The sequence below is a fragment of the Trichoderma evansii genome (genome assembly GCF_050947405.1).
Source record: "Trichoderma evansii strain SZMC 28006 chromosome Unknown GGI43scaffold_1, whole genome shotgun sequence".
NCBI lineage: Eukaryota > Fungi > Ascomycota > Sordariomycetes > Hypocreales > Hypocreaceae > Trichoderma > Trichoderma evansii.
Genome location: NW_028145205.1, coordinates 2,227,139 through 2,240,786, shown reverse-complemented (window position 1 = coordinate 2,240,786; position 13,648 = coordinate 2,227,139). Strand labels below are relative to the sequence as shown.

The window sequence follows — 13,648 nt, the reverse complement described above, 5'->3', positions numbered from 1 at the left end:
TCCGGGACATGTCCCGCTATGCCTCAGACCAACAAGCAGCAGCGAGTTTTGCAGCAGTCGAGGCTAAGGTGCTGCTAAGGCATTAGGTACCGGCCTCGAATTAGATTAGGTACTTGGAGCGGTCCCCTAATTGATAGCCCTGGAGCAGTATGTAATAGTCGTGCTAGCTCCAGTCCAATCCCCGTGGCCAGCTCCCGCGCGGGCACCGCCAAGTTCTCTCCTGTTGGCCTATCTCGCCTTTGCCTCGCCAACACACGGTTTTGGCCCTCCAGCACATTTTTATTTGGGATTTCCGCCAAAACGTCGCTGCCACGGGCCCTGATTCGACTCGCCCCCAGCATTTCCTTGAACTGCTAGCAGCTGCAGGCCTGCTGCTTTTCTCTGCTCTCACCGCTACCCGCCACGCCTTTCGGCTCCTGGGCTTCTGCGAACTCTTGGACCATCGGCCGAGCAGTCTCCAGCAGCAGCTCCTCTGACTCGCTCCCCCAAAAGTTCTCGCTATCCAGAGAGTTTTCTTTTCTTTATATTTTTTTGCTTGTAGTCTTTTATCCAGCTCCTTAACCCACCAGTCATTAACATGGATACCGAAGGCGACGCCCACGCTGCCGACCAGGCTCCTCGACGAACCGCCCAGGTCGACAATGCCATTCGCGCGATTCAGGAGAAGAAGCCTCTGCCCGAGATCGACTTCACCATTCACATGATGGAGGACGGTACTCAGGTCAGCACGCTCGAGCGAGTGTGCAAAGGTACGTCGAGCTGCACCCCGTGTTTTGTCGAGTTCAGCTTTCAACTACCCCGCCATTGTTGTCGATAGGGGAGGCTGTTTTCCGACATCAAAATCTCACTCCTCAATCACGACGCCGCTGACTCTTATGGCACCGCCATATCTACAGATGTCCAGGCGCCGGCCATGTTCAAGCCTACCGATGAGCAATTTTTTGAAGATGATACCCATGAAAAGCCCGATATCAACTTTCTAAAGCAGCACTTCTACCGCGAGGGCAGACTCACCGAGGAGCAGGCGATATGGATCATTAAGAAGGGTACGGAGATTCTGCGAGCAGAGCCCAACCTTCTTGAGATGGATGCGCCCATTACCGTTTGCGGTGATGTTCACGGCCAGTACTACGATTTGATGAAGCTGTTCGAGGTTGGAGGTGACCCTGCCGACACGCGCTATCTCTTCCTCGGTGACTACGTCGATCGTGGTTACTTCTCCATTGAGTGTGTCCTTTACCTTTGGTCCCTCAAGATTCACTACCCCAACACATTGTGGCTTCTGCGAGGCAACCACGAGTGCCGTCATTTGACCGACTACTTCACCTTTAAGTTAGAGTGTAAGCACAAGTACTCAGAAGCCGTCTACGAAGCCTGTATGGAGTCGTTCTGCTGTCTTCCCCTGGCTGCCGTTATGAACAAGCAGTTCCTGTGTATCCACGGTGGATTGAGCCCTGAGTTACATACCCTCGACGACCTGAGAAGTGTAAGTCGTGTCAACCCACTACCGGTTTACCTGCATCATGAAATCGTTTTCAGGAGTATGGTAGCCTATCTGAATTCGAAGCTAACCTGACGACATAGATTGATCGATTCAGAGAGCCACCTACCCAGGGTCTCATGTGCGACATTCTGTGGGCCGACCCCCTCGAAGACTTTGGACAAGAAAAATCTAGCGATTTCTTTTTGCATAACCACGTGCGAGGATGCTCGTATTTCTTCTCATATCACGCCGCCTGTGCTTTCCTGGAAAAGAACAACTTGCTCTCAGTCATTCGTGCTCACGAAGCCCAGGATGCCGGATACAGAATGTACCGCAAGACGCGGACAACCGGCTTCCCCAGTGTTATGACCATCTTCTCGGCACCAAACTACCTCGACGTTTATAACAATAAAGCCGCCGTGCTGAAGTATGAGAACAACGTTATGAATATTCGACAATTTAACTGCACGCCGCACCCGTACTGGCTTCCCAATTTCATGGATGTTTTCACCTGGTCGCTACCCTTTGTTGGTGAAAAGATTACCGATATGCTCATTGCCATTTTGAGCACGTGCTCAGAGGAGGAGCTGAAGGAAGAGACGCCTTCTTCACACTCCCCTGGCCCCAGCTCGCCAGCTCTTACCAGCGGGTTGGAGGATCCCAACTCGATCGAATTCAAGCGCAGGGCGATCAAGAACAAGATCCTGGCCATTGGCCGCATGTCTCGCGTCTTCCAGGTTCTGCGAGAGGAGTCTGAGCGCGTTACGGAGCTGAAGACTGTATCTGGTGGAAGGCTGCCCGCCGGCACCCTGATGCTCGGTGCCGAAGGTATCAAGAACGCGATTAGCTCGTTTGAGGATGCCAAGAAGGTTGATTTGCAGAACGAACACCTCCCCCCTACTCATGATGAGGTCGTGAAGCACCAGGAAGAGGAGAGAGCAATTGCTTTGCAGAAGGCAGCGGAGGAGGCTGATAATGATAAGAAGCTGCACCAGCTGTCCCGGAGACTTAGCACGTGAGTATTTCCCCAAAAGAATACCCTCGCAATTCGTTTTGCTTCCGTCGTTGGCGTTGTCAAGCCTGATGATTTATTTTTTTTTTTTTGTTTGTTATTGTTGTTAACGCGTGTTTTCGTTCTTTTTGAATGTCTTTAGCGGCTAACGTAGTTCCGAATGCAGAGATCGCAAGACTCGATCACCATAAAAGAAAAAAACACATTGGGCATTTCAACGAATATCTGCAGCGACAATAGGCTTTAGAAAATATTGGGATAAGGACTGGCAATGCAATCTCCAATGTCAAGGAGTTGATGACTTGATGCTTCACGTTACCCGCCATATCAACCTCATCACTTATTTTTCTTTTGGTCTTTTCCTTTTTTATATATATATGTGATTCAAGATTAGGCTTTGGCTAGAGCAAAAAGATATGAGTCAAGGGGGGGCTGGGTTTGGCAATGGGAGAGTTTAGTTGATAGGATTCGCTATCCACGGCTGAGATGGTAGCGAAAGCGATGACCTTGACACATTTTTTTCAACTGCGCATCCTCTCTTGGTACTGATTTTTTTTTTTTTCTTTTTTCGCCCCATGTGCTGCAAAGACGTGCGGATCCAAGTTTTACTGTTGCGCGGAGATGTCGACTCCCTATTTATAGTCCAGCTAATATTTATGCCTCATATATCTCTGTACTCTAACGACACACAATACTATTAATTAATACGCTGCTCAAGCTTTTTTGGAACCAAGCTTTCAGGCTCTCGTTGATCATCCAAAGCAATATTACCTGGAGAAGCGAACAGCGCAGACACAGCTGCGGGCCCAACGGCTATCCAAGGTGGATGCAGCTACACGGTTGCCTCTGAAGGGTCTATTGTCCAGTTCCACCTTGACAGCTCTGCACTAGATATGGAGCTTCTTGGCGGCATTGAAGAAGCCTACGTGGGTTTCATGGCACATCATGAGAAAGTCGCCAAAACAGGCGGGCTCCACGTCTATCAGATGAAGAATATCGGGAGGTGGCGATGCATCTTGCCAGGGGGCAATGCCCAGCTGACTTTTGTTGTCGGTATAGATTCTTTGCTTTAGCGTGGCACAAGACGCTAGAACGAATGCCACGTCCAAATCGTGAGATGCTGCTAAAAAGTACTTGGAGAAGCTCTTTGGAGCGAAGATGCCGGTTGCCCGAATGCTGTTATAAGACGCTGTAAAACCTCATCGAGCGGTTCCCAGAATTATTTGCCGACGACTAGCCAATGGTGCCCAATCATACTAACCTCGTGGAGAACAATATCCACATAGATCCAAGCACAGGGTCATTCTGGGGAATCATGACGTTGACCAAGTGTCAAATGCATAGCTGAAGTTTAACTTACATGTAGGTAGGTATAGCTTGGGGCATGTTGATCTTTAATCTCGGAGAATACTCTGCGCCACAGCAGCAAGGTACATGGGGTGCTATGGCCGGTCCAAGGCGCCTATATTTAGCAGCATTGTAGCGTCACTTAATCTGTACCTACATGAACGACAGACCCAAAGGATTGCGGCCCTGAGCTAGCCTCAAAAAAGAAATGAGGAAGTCAAAAAAACCACAGGCTGCGCTTTGGATTAGAGAAGAGGGGAAGCGACCGAAAGCGGAATGTTGGTGACAAAATTCGAGGTTAGGCCTGGGATCAACATGGCCCTGCAACGCTGACGCGCGTCATTGAAACTCTAGACGGTTTAAGAGCGACAGTGGCCTGTATCGAGATTTGACACATTAAGCTCTAGTATAAGAGTAGGCGCCTACATGTGATAGCTACAGTATAGCTTCCTACTGCGTATTATCTAATTCTGTATTATATGTTTAAGCGAGTAAAGATTCTCCCTCGTCTACCAGGCAGACGAATTATAACCCGCTAGTGATTGATTCAATAAATGCCTGTTCCTTACAACCATTGATGTTCCAAGCACTCAAGCAGGCGAAGCAGCTCAGTTCAGGGTGCCGCTGTATCCGATTGCGCCCAGTGCGAGCGAGCACGCATGGAATGGAGCATGGAGAATGGAGCGCCATCTTTATTCGTACAATGGATGGATGTTTGTTAAAGCCGGCCCGGACTCGTATCTGGCGCTGTAGATTTTGAGTGGCCAGCCAGTCTGAGCCCGATATCTAATCCACCTTTTCCATCTCACTCTCGTATTCACTCCCGTGCTTTCCAAGGTTTTTGTGTTTCATTCATCCCTTAAACACCACAGAGTCGCTCGCTCGCTTCTCTCTCTCAATTTTTGTTTTTATTCCATCAGGTTTCATTGTTTTGAGGTTCCGGGTATTTGTTCTGCACTCGTTATCGTCAACTTTGCCGTGCCGTGTCGTGCCTGGCAGAAGTTCGTCCCAAAAAGGCTATCGCCGACTATATTAACCACTTGTCGGTCATTTGCCGGAATCCTTCCAAAGCGATTGGTCATTTACACGATATCTCTGGGTATTTCTCTGGATTGCGTCGAAAAAAAAAGGGTGAAAAAAAGACACACTCTTTATCTTGTCTCTCACCCTCTCACCCTCTCACTCTCTTTCTTTTTTCTTCTCTGCAACAACAGCCATTCGCTTGCCTCTTTAGACGGAAATGGATCGCATCAAGCCGGGCGAGATCCCTCCAACTTACGAAGAGGTCAATCTTGGGTCTAGTGGTGGCGCCAGATATAGCGCTCCCTGGTGGAAGTCCAAAAAAGTATGGATTGGCGTTGCGGCTGTGGTTGTCATTGCCATTGTCATTGGCGTGGCTGTGGGTGTGACACAGGCGAAGAAGAACTCGTATCCCGACTATTCTCAGCTTACTTACACTCTAAAGGATACATGTGAGTTTCTCTTCTGTTCTCCTCATGTGGTTGGCCAATGGTTTTGGCCCTTAAACTCAACACTCTCAAAATTGGTTGCCTCTATCCATCCATTCTACAATAACTACAATGCACTCTATTGAGGCTGGAACCATGCTAATGAATGCTGTTTGCGCTCAACCCTTTTAGTCCAAGGTGAAAACTTCTTTGATAATTTCAACTACTTTACTGGCTTCGACCCTGCCCAGGGCTTTGTTCACTATGTCCCAGAGGACCAAGCCAAGCAACTTGTAAGTGTCTCGACGAGTTACACCGCCAAACCGAAGCATGCACTTCGCTTCGCTTCTCCCCGTGCACCCTTCTCCGGTATCGCTAACGCCTATAATTAGAACTTGACTTTTGCATCTCAAGATGCCGCCGTTCTCAAGGTTGATACTTCTGTTGGCCCCAAAAGCGTCCCCAACGCTTCCACTGGCCGCTTCTCTGTCCGTGTAGAGTCCAAGAACACCTACAACGACGGCCTCTTCATCTTTGATGTCCGCCACACTCCCACCGGCTGCGGTTCCTGGCCGGCCCTGTGGCTCACTGATCCGTCAAACTGGCCCAAGAACGGCGAGATCGACGTCATGGAGGCGACGAACAAGGCCGACGACGGAAACCAGATGACGCTACACACCTCCCCCGGCTGCTCTATGGATGTCAAGAGGAAGCAGGCCGACAAGGCTATACAAGACAACTGTGACTCCTCCACGAACAACAACGCCGGCTGCGGCGTCCAGGGCCAAACCGACACCTTTGGATCAGCTTACAACAAGAACGGAGGTGGCATCATGGCCATGGAGTGGCGTGATGCGGGTATCCGCGTGTGGCAGTTTGCCCGCAGCGCTATTCCCTCGGATATCACCAGTCAGAAGCCTGACCCAAGCACCTGGGGCGAGGCTGCTGCTGACTTCCCGAGCACGGACTGCAATGTTGGAAATCACTTTAAGAACAACTCCATCATCTTGAACATTGATCTCTGTGGTGATTTGGTGTATGGAGTTTGGAATAATTCTGGCTGTAAGTGCTTCCAACTTCATACCCTTTATATATATGGGAGGTGGGTACGTAGAGCTTTTACTAACGCTGTCGACTCCTTTAGGCTCCAGCAACTGCACTGACATTGTTGCCAACAACCCCGAGTCTTTCACAGACGCCTACTGGGAGGTTGGCAAGTTCCAAGTCTACCAGGCATCGTAATAGCGAGGGCAATCGCTAGTCGTTTAATGAAGCAAGGCACAAATAGGAAATGGGTTACTGCCGTAAATGGCTACAGAAACAGGATGAAAGCGGATTTATTTCACGTAGTAATGAGAGAAAACGGTACAAGAAGGAATGAAAAATGTAGCCCTCAACGAAAAGGGGCCTGCCGTTAATATTTTGGTCATTAAATAATATGATTCTTATAATACAAATAACTTGCTTCTATAGCAGTCTGGGTATTGTATACACACCCAGATCTCTCAATGAAATAAATAACAGCATGCTGTTACTTCTCTCCCCTTCTTTTACCTTCTCGTGTCTTGAAAGATCACATTATAAGTGGAGAGATATACCATATCAATGCCTCCAACGCCAACCCAGATGCTCTATATGTTCACTCTACCGTAACTCCTCAGTCCGTAATCAGGACAAAGCAAACCCAAAGTGTTCCAAAAATCCTCATGTCATCGTACAACATCTCTCTCTCACTTTTGCCAAAACAGAGACAACATCCGCCGTTGTTTACTCGTCGCTCGGCTGTCTCATGTACGCATCAATCGCCGCACTAAATGCCGCAAACGCAACACAACCTCCAGCCATAGCTTGGGGTCCCGCATTCTTAGCCAGGATGCCTCCCGTAAGGCATCCCGCCGCCACGCCGTTGACCAGGTCGTTCTTCGCTCGCAGGCCTTCGATGCCGCACTCGATTCCGGAAAACAGGCCGCCGACCTTGCCAAAGTTCTTTGCCATGCTCCAGGATTTCGTGCCCATGTCCTTGAAGCCGATCTTCAGCTGCTGGCGGAGAGGAAGTGAGGTGACGGCGGGTTGGCCGTTGGCGCCCTGGAGGGGACTGCCGTAGGGGGTATCGTAGGACATCTGTAATAAAACAAAACTAGGTTAGCCAAAGTCCAAGGAACTAAGAGCGAGGGAGCTGGATTTGGGCAGCTATAGACAAGACAGGAAAGCAAAACGTACGGAAGCCATGAAGAGACCGAACAGTCCGCCCATGCCGAAACCCATTACACCTGACATGATGGACTTTCCATAGCATGACTCCATTGCGCCTTGGATCTAGAACCACGAATTCAAATTAGCAAAGCTGTATGCGCTACGCGGCGCAAAGAGGAGGGGAGAAACTGGGGAACCTACAGCTCTGACGTTTGGATCCTGGCCACCAAGCTGAGGAATGGAGGGGGTGTTCCCGCCGAAAGGTGAAGGGACGTTCATGATGGGCAGATGATCTGGCAAAGAGGAATTCGTTTGTGCGTCAGTGCTGGTGAATGCCTCTGGGAATGCGTTGCCGATAATATGAATTTCTTGTATGGGAGGTTGAGCAAATCGTCGCCTCGGAGCTGCTATCAAGATTCAGAGAGGAATTATTTCTGCCGGGCTTGACCGCCTTGGCGGGTGGTGGGCTGGTCCCCGCGGCGGGGATTTTTCGGTGCCGCCGGCCGGGGCGGGGCGGAGCGAAGGCCGCTGTTGGTGAAGATGAAGATATTTGTATAAAGCATTTAATAGCAATGGATGTAGATGCAGTATAATGATACATTGGTGTAAGAATATTAGTAGTAGCTGAGATACTTTAAGCTATAACATGAATCAAGATTAGTATGTAAGAGGTAAGGCTTTCATGTATTATCTTACACCGAAACTATGATACCTGTATGTGTCCAGTAGTCTCATCTATCTCCCCAATGCTAAAATATCATCTATAGTGCATGCCAGCATATACATAAACATTCTTTAATATCTTTTTAAACAAAAAACAACTCCATTTTGTCGATTTTTACTCATCGCACAATGCAAGAACGGCCTTGTCAATCCACAGCTGGTTATCCTTATCCTCAATATACTTGGTCGCCAAGGTCTTCAGCTCATCCATCTTCGTGTAGTCTGCCAGACCGATATCACTAGTACCCAATGACGGGTTAAATCGGACGTATCTGGTCTTAGCATGCTCAGGACGGTTGTTCAATGCCGTCATGTGTCGTGAGAAGTCTTTGCCCTTGGCATTTGTGTTTGTAGCAAAGCCCATCACGGATGACGCCACTCCCGCAAGCTGGAACCAAGACTCTGATGGTGAATCCGGCTTGACGTAGCCGGTTCCCAGGCTAATGACACAAGAAACTGGAGGGGAAGGCTCGTCTGGCTGGACGAGCTCATATCTTGAGTACCACAGCTGATCAATGGGGTTGTTGTTAAGTAGACCGCCATCCCAGAATGTCAATTTGGGATCGTTTTCTGGCCATTTCACTTCGGGGAAGTAAGTGGGCGCGGCAGAGGTAGCTCGGGTAGCCAGACTGATGGTGAGTTTATCCGAATGCTCCTTCATGGCATCGTTGACTTTGGACTTGACATGGATTGTGTTGTCCTTGTAAGATCTTAGCAGGACTGTTTCAGCTCTGTTTTGAGCTGTTGTGCAGACGATCCTATCTCCATTGTTAGACCCCTTCTCAAATGATGGTAAAGAGAAGACATTGTAAAACTTACATTCTGCCTGCTTTGGGGTGCAGTAATGGTGCATCGCCCTCTAATCGCCTGTCCTCCTCATCCAATCCATATTTGGCAACGACCTTGTTAATAGCCTTCTTCAACGATGTGTCGTCGAATCGGCTGCTTTGCACCAGCGTTTTGCTATTGTTGATCCAAGAAGCAAGCTTGTTGGGCATCACTTTTGTAATGTTCCAGCCATAGATTTTAGGGCTAAACACCTCCTTGGAAATGTTGTCGTACTCTGCAATGGCCTCTGAAGCCGTCATGCGAAGCCGGAAGAGCATGATGCCGATGATACCACCAGTGCTCGTGCCCGCACCAAGCTCAAAGTAGTCTACCGGCCGGCATTCCTCCTTGAGGCCCTTTCGCTCTTGGACTCTCTTCATGATTTCTTTTAAGACCATTAGAGATGCCACACCTCGGACACCGCCTCCATCTAGGGCAAGGAGGCGAACGCCGTTGAGGTGTCGTGTGGCAGGGCGATAGACCATGGCGCTAGAATATGCTGTGATGTGCTATGCGGTGTGAGATTTTGAATGAAAAAAATCAAGTGAAAAAGCGAATTGATGAAATAATTAGGTAGATGGAGAGATTTATAAGTTGGATGCAAAAAAAAAAAAAAAAAAAAAAAAAAAAAAAAAAAAAAACCACAGGAGTTTAGGTGTCGTTATATACGGTCGTATGTACTTGGGTCAATGGGGGCATAAGATGAGTGTCTCGGTAGGCATCACAGCTGATGAGCGCTATCGAAGCAAACAATCAAGCAACTATTACGGGCCACCCCGTTTTCAGAGACACCATAGGCAAATTATCGACTCTTGGCCCAGCTGAGCTGAGGTTTTGTCTCTCCTAAGCCTCCATCGTCTCCACTTAGGCGCGGCCCGTCCGCTAGCCAAGCCACGGTCCCTGGAAAATATTGCTGGAGATGCGATCTAGCCCATCTGCCGAACTGGGGTCGCCAGTTCTGGACTGTCGTGTCATTGCCAGATTTAGATACGGCTGAGAGATGATTGCCGTGCGGGCGGCCGAGTCTGGATTTTCCCTCCCTTGCTTGGTCTGGCGGTGATTGTGACAAATCTGGGAAATCTGAGCAATCTGGACAATCTGGGTGGCAAGAGCATCGGCGACGATCGTTCAGCTGAGAGCAATGGAGTCGATCAGTTTGCGGTAATTGGTCGATCGGGGGCATTGGTGCCAGAAGCTGAAGGATGAATGATGCTCTGATCGATCTAGAGCGATGCCATGAGTTCATGTGATGTTTCGCCTTGGCCGAATCTTGAACCATCTCTGTGTAAAGCAGTTATCATAAATTCAGCAGTTTCCTTTTCGTAAAGTAGACACACACAACAACTTTTCGTCCATTATCAATCAGCTCATACAAGCAACATTACATCGTCAAAATGGTCTGGGGATCAGTCAGCCAAGTTCTAGTGGTGGATAGCCTCCCGCCGGGACTCAAAATGTACATCACAAACGTCCATTTCGACGTCCCTAAAGGCAACAACCAATGGTGGCCTAGTTTCGCTGGCGTTTCGAGCAGATCAAATGTGAGATATTAACATCCGAGTTTGGGCTCATGTCAATAAGCAATCAAGATACTAATCTGGGGCCCTACAGGAAGAAGAGAGGAAGAAATATCTGCCCTTTGAGGCCGGCCCATCAATCAATGGCGGTCGAATCGGCGAGGTTGTCCTCACATCGCTCAGCAACTTTGACTCTGGTCCGGGTCCCAGCGTGCGCATAGAGTTCATTATATGCGGCGAAACGACCCTGAACGGTAAACTCACAGCTGTCGGCCAAAAGGGAACCGTCACCGTGTCTACACCTCCATGGGGCGGTTTCTGGTCTTTTTACAGCAACCCTTCCACTATCATGGTGGCATATAATCTCGTGGATTCCGCCACTTGGAATGAGCCTGTTAATATTTCACGCTCTGGACATACACTCGACCTCCGCTGGTCTTTGGGCATCGACGATACGGGCACTCAGTTCACTATGAAGGTTAAGCCTGCGGAGAGCCTGGCCTTTGATGTTGCCAATTTGTTGCTGGGCGGTGTAAAATATGCCCACGAAGCAACGTACGGATGGGTCTTTGGAGCATTGGGAGGATGGCCCGCTGCTGTTGGGGTAGTAGGAGGAGAGGAAATTAGGAAGATGATTTGGAAGGATTAAAATTTGTATATGACTTTTTGGCGTTTTAGGTTTTGGATTTTGGAATAGTTGATACCAATAAAGATTTTTGTGAGCCAGAATCTGAACAAGGGCTGTTGTTTGCCAAGCATCAAGCAAGTTAGCAAAGCAGCTATGTATGTCTGCTCAGTGACCGTCACATTTATGCGAATGGAATACGTGAGAAGTTTCCCTGGAGGCACATTCAAGGGTCAAACATAGACATGCTGCATTTCTACTTGTAAACTCCATCGTAATACCGTCTAGCACTAATTCCTGACGTCTTGAATCAACAATAACTGCCATCTTCATTCTTATTCCCTTGCTCTTTAATGCTCATAATATTTTCCAGGGCTAGCCAGGTTGAAAATAGCGACACTCAAAGGCCATCTTGCGCTACCTCGCTCTGCACCACGGCATAGATTCGCTGTTGAGCTTGCACTAGTTCCTTCTCAGTCATGATATCAGAGACCACCACGTCTCCTGTGCGGAACTCACTCAGAGCGCGCTTGTGCTCCACTACGAACTCGCGAGCGCAGGGAGACTTGTGTCCGGTCTGGACATTCTGGAAATAGTGTTCGACTTGAAAGCGGTACAAAGATTAACCAGTTAGTAACAGTCTCTGCATGTCGCCACCTAGATTCACCGGGCTGCGCTACGCACAGAGCATCAACTTCGAATACTTGCGGCGAGCATTCACTCCCATTTCCTGTTGCATAATCTCGGCGCAGACCTTCCAGTCGTGAACTCGATCAGACGGCTTCACAGCTTTTGGTGACTGTGGCACGATTGTCCTCCAGAAGAAGCGCTCCTCTTGTCTGGACCACGTTTTGCCGCCCATTTTGTATGCAGTAAGAGCGTAAGGGATGATGAAAGGATGTTATATCTGGCGGAAAGAGACGGGCAATCAGAAAATCTGAGTAAAGCAGTAATATATATGTTCGAGAGCTGGCAAGTTATGAAGCTTGGTAAGAGATTAAGAAAGCATCCAATCCCCAGTCAACGGCGATCGTGGAGTTGGATATGAAGAAGGAGGATTTATAGAGGCAAAGTATAGGTGATGATTTCCGAGAGCTGATTCAGTCCATCAGTATACCGACTTCAATGCCATTGTTGACCGCCAGATGGGCTTGCAACAGCTGACTCTCATGCTTCGACTGTGAATCACAGGTCCCAGTGTGAGGGAAATAGAGCAAGATACGTATATCTAGAGTGTGGGTTGGTCAAGGCGCCAAGAACTTCAGTACTTTTCAGACGAAACTTGTGGCTCAGGTGGCCTCACACCTCGTGCTTGAAGAAATCCCGCCAGGCAGTGATCAATCCTTGAGAACTACACACTATCAGCTTCACACGAAGTTTCCATTCAACACTTTCATGAACTCACGATGCTCTTCTGGCTCAATGGCACCACGCCATCTTTTATCCAAAAACCCCAGGCACCCATCATATTGGCAAGCATGACATCGGTAGTGAGCCTATCACCAACAACGGCAATGTGCGAGGGATCAGTCACTCCAGTCTCTGGATATTTCTTGAAATACGCCATGATCTCAGCACCACAGCCAGGCTTCTTTGTGGAATGAGGCAGAACAAAGACTCCAGTGCTCTTTTCTACTTCAGCCGCCTGCTTAAGGTCTTTATCCCAGCTAGTTGAACCAGCCGTATTAGACACTACCAAGAGCTTTCGTCCAGGGTATGTCTGCTTGAGCTTTTCAAAGTGTTGCTGAAGCTTTCTGTTAGCGATGCCACAGGGAACAATTGGCGAGATGTGATGTTACCTTGTATGCAGGATATACTTCTTTTGCGTCAGGATAAGCAAAACAGTCATCCTTATCCAAGACTACAGCCTTGATATTGGCTCTTCGGCCCTCTCTTTGCAGCACCGCATCAAGCGGGATGGGAAGATCATTAAAAGTCGGTGCTATGTGGTGAGGCAAACACAGCCCAGGCTTGAGCAGTAGCTTTGCAGAGTTGAGAGACCCGTACAGGTTAAAATTCATTTTGAAGATTCTTCTCTAGAGCTTGTAATGGCTTGAGACGCAATTCGTGTAAGCTACAAGCTGAACGCACTCAATAGCTGATGGATGTTTTAGACAATTTCTTCTGACAGCCCGCACCGCTGGAGCTTCAGTGGGCCGGATTAGCGCTACGCCATGGATTCCCTGGATTAGCGCCTCAGGAACCCTGAGCTCTGTAGCTCCCGCAGCGCGTCCAGCGCGTTGAGTGGTGCATTTTTCCAGGGAGAATCCTCGGATGAGGTCAGAGCTGGTTCGCGATCATCAGCTGCTACATATTATTTACATTTACATGCAGGCGCTCGACAAGCTTAACTGAAGCATTGCCCATAGAGGTCTTTACCTGATCAGAAGAATATACCCTAATTTGGGTCAAAATATCAATTCTTCCTCAGCTGATCACTCCATCCTACTACTAGGACGTGTTAATATTCGA

General features: G+C 48.7%; 7 protein-coding genes across 7 annotated transcripts; 3 read left to right on the top strand and 4 right to left on the bottom strand.

Moving 5' to 3' along the window:
* The first annotated feature begins 459 nt into the window (after window positions 1-459).
* GGI43DRAFT_22407 (serine/threonine-protein phosphatase 2B catalytic subunit) lies at window positions 460-2,571 on the top strand. The gene is made up of 3 exons (XM_083200407.1): window positions 460-749; window positions 897-1,486; window positions 1,585-2,571. The coding sequence occupies exons 1-3, from the start codon at window positions 578-580 to the stop codon at window positions 2,500-2,502; spliced, it is 1,680 nt and encodes a 559-aa protein (XP_083066348.1). The 5' UTR covers window positions 460-577; the 3' UTR covers window positions 2,503-2,571.
* Window positions 2,572-4,842: 2,271 nt separating this feature from the next.
* On the top strand, window positions 4,843-6,630 carry GGI43DRAFT_22282 (concanavalin A-like lectin/glucanase domain-containing protein). The gene is made up of 4 exons (XM_083200387.1): window positions 4,843-5,314; window positions 5,483-5,583; window positions 5,683-6,352; window positions 6,435-6,630. Exons 1-4 carry the CDS (start codon window positions 5,083-5,085, stop codon window positions 6,530-6,532), a joined length of 1,101 nt encoding a protein of 366 aa, XP_083066347.1. The 5' UTR covers window positions 4,843-5,082; the 3' UTR covers window positions 6,533-6,630.
* Window positions 6,631-7,057: 427 nt separating this feature from the next.
* Window positions 7,058-7,762, bottom strand: GGI43DRAFT_378713 (translocation channel protein TIM22; the record flags this gene model as incomplete). The annotated part of the gene is made up of 3 exons (XM_083202737.1): window positions 7,058-7,411; window positions 7,511-7,606; window positions 7,685-7,762. The coding sequence occupies 3 exons, from the start codon at window positions 7,760-7,762 to the stop codon at window positions 7,058-7,060; spliced, it is 528 nt and encodes a 175-aa protein (XP_083066346.1).
* Window positions 7,763-8,202: 440 nt separating this feature from the next.
* GGI43DRAFT_22264 (acyl transferase/acyl hydrolase/lysophospholipase) lies at window positions 8,203-9,666 on the bottom strand. The gene is made up of 2 exons (XM_083200381.1): window positions 9,026-9,666; window positions 8,203-8,964 (listed from the first exon to the last, which is right to left on the bottom strand). Exons 1-2 carry the CDS (start codon window positions 9,517-9,519, stop codon window positions 8,322-8,324), a joined length of 1,137 nt encoding a protein of 378 aa, XP_083066345.1. The 5' UTR covers window positions 9,520-9,666; the 3' UTR covers window positions 8,203-8,321.
* Window positions 9,667-10,428: 762 nt separating this feature from the next.
* GGI43DRAFT_378711 (uncharacterized protein) lies at window positions 10,429-11,200 on the top strand (the record flags this gene model as incomplete). The annotated part of the gene is made up of 2 exons (XM_083202736.1): window positions 10,429-10,575; window positions 10,646-11,200. The coding sequence occupies 2 exons, from the start codon at window positions 10,429-10,431 to the stop codon at window positions 11,198-11,200; spliced, it is 702 nt and encodes a 233-aa protein (XP_083066344.1).
* A 376-nt stretch (window positions 11,201-11,576) lies between these two features.
* Window positions 11,577-12,038, bottom strand: GGI43DRAFT_378710 (uncharacterized protein; the record flags this gene model as incomplete). Its single annotated transcript, XM_083202735.1, has 2 exons — window positions 11,577-11,779; window positions 11,861-12,038. The coding sequence occupies 2 exons, from the start codon at window positions 12,036-12,038 to the stop codon at window positions 11,577-11,579; spliced, it is 381 nt and encodes a 126-aa protein (XP_083066343.1).
* Window positions 12,039-12,437: 399 nt separating this feature from the next.
* Window positions 12,438-13,197, bottom strand: GGI43DRAFT_378709 (phosphatidylglycerophosphatase; the record flags this gene model as incomplete). The annotated part of the gene is made up of 3 exons (XM_083202734.1): window positions 12,438-12,527; window positions 12,582-12,920; window positions 12,976-13,197. 3 exons carry the CDS (start codon window positions 13,195-13,197, stop codon window positions 12,438-12,440), a joined length of 651 nt encoding a protein of 216 aa, XP_083066342.1.
* Between the last annotated feature and the right edge of the window lie 451 nt (window positions 13,198-13,648).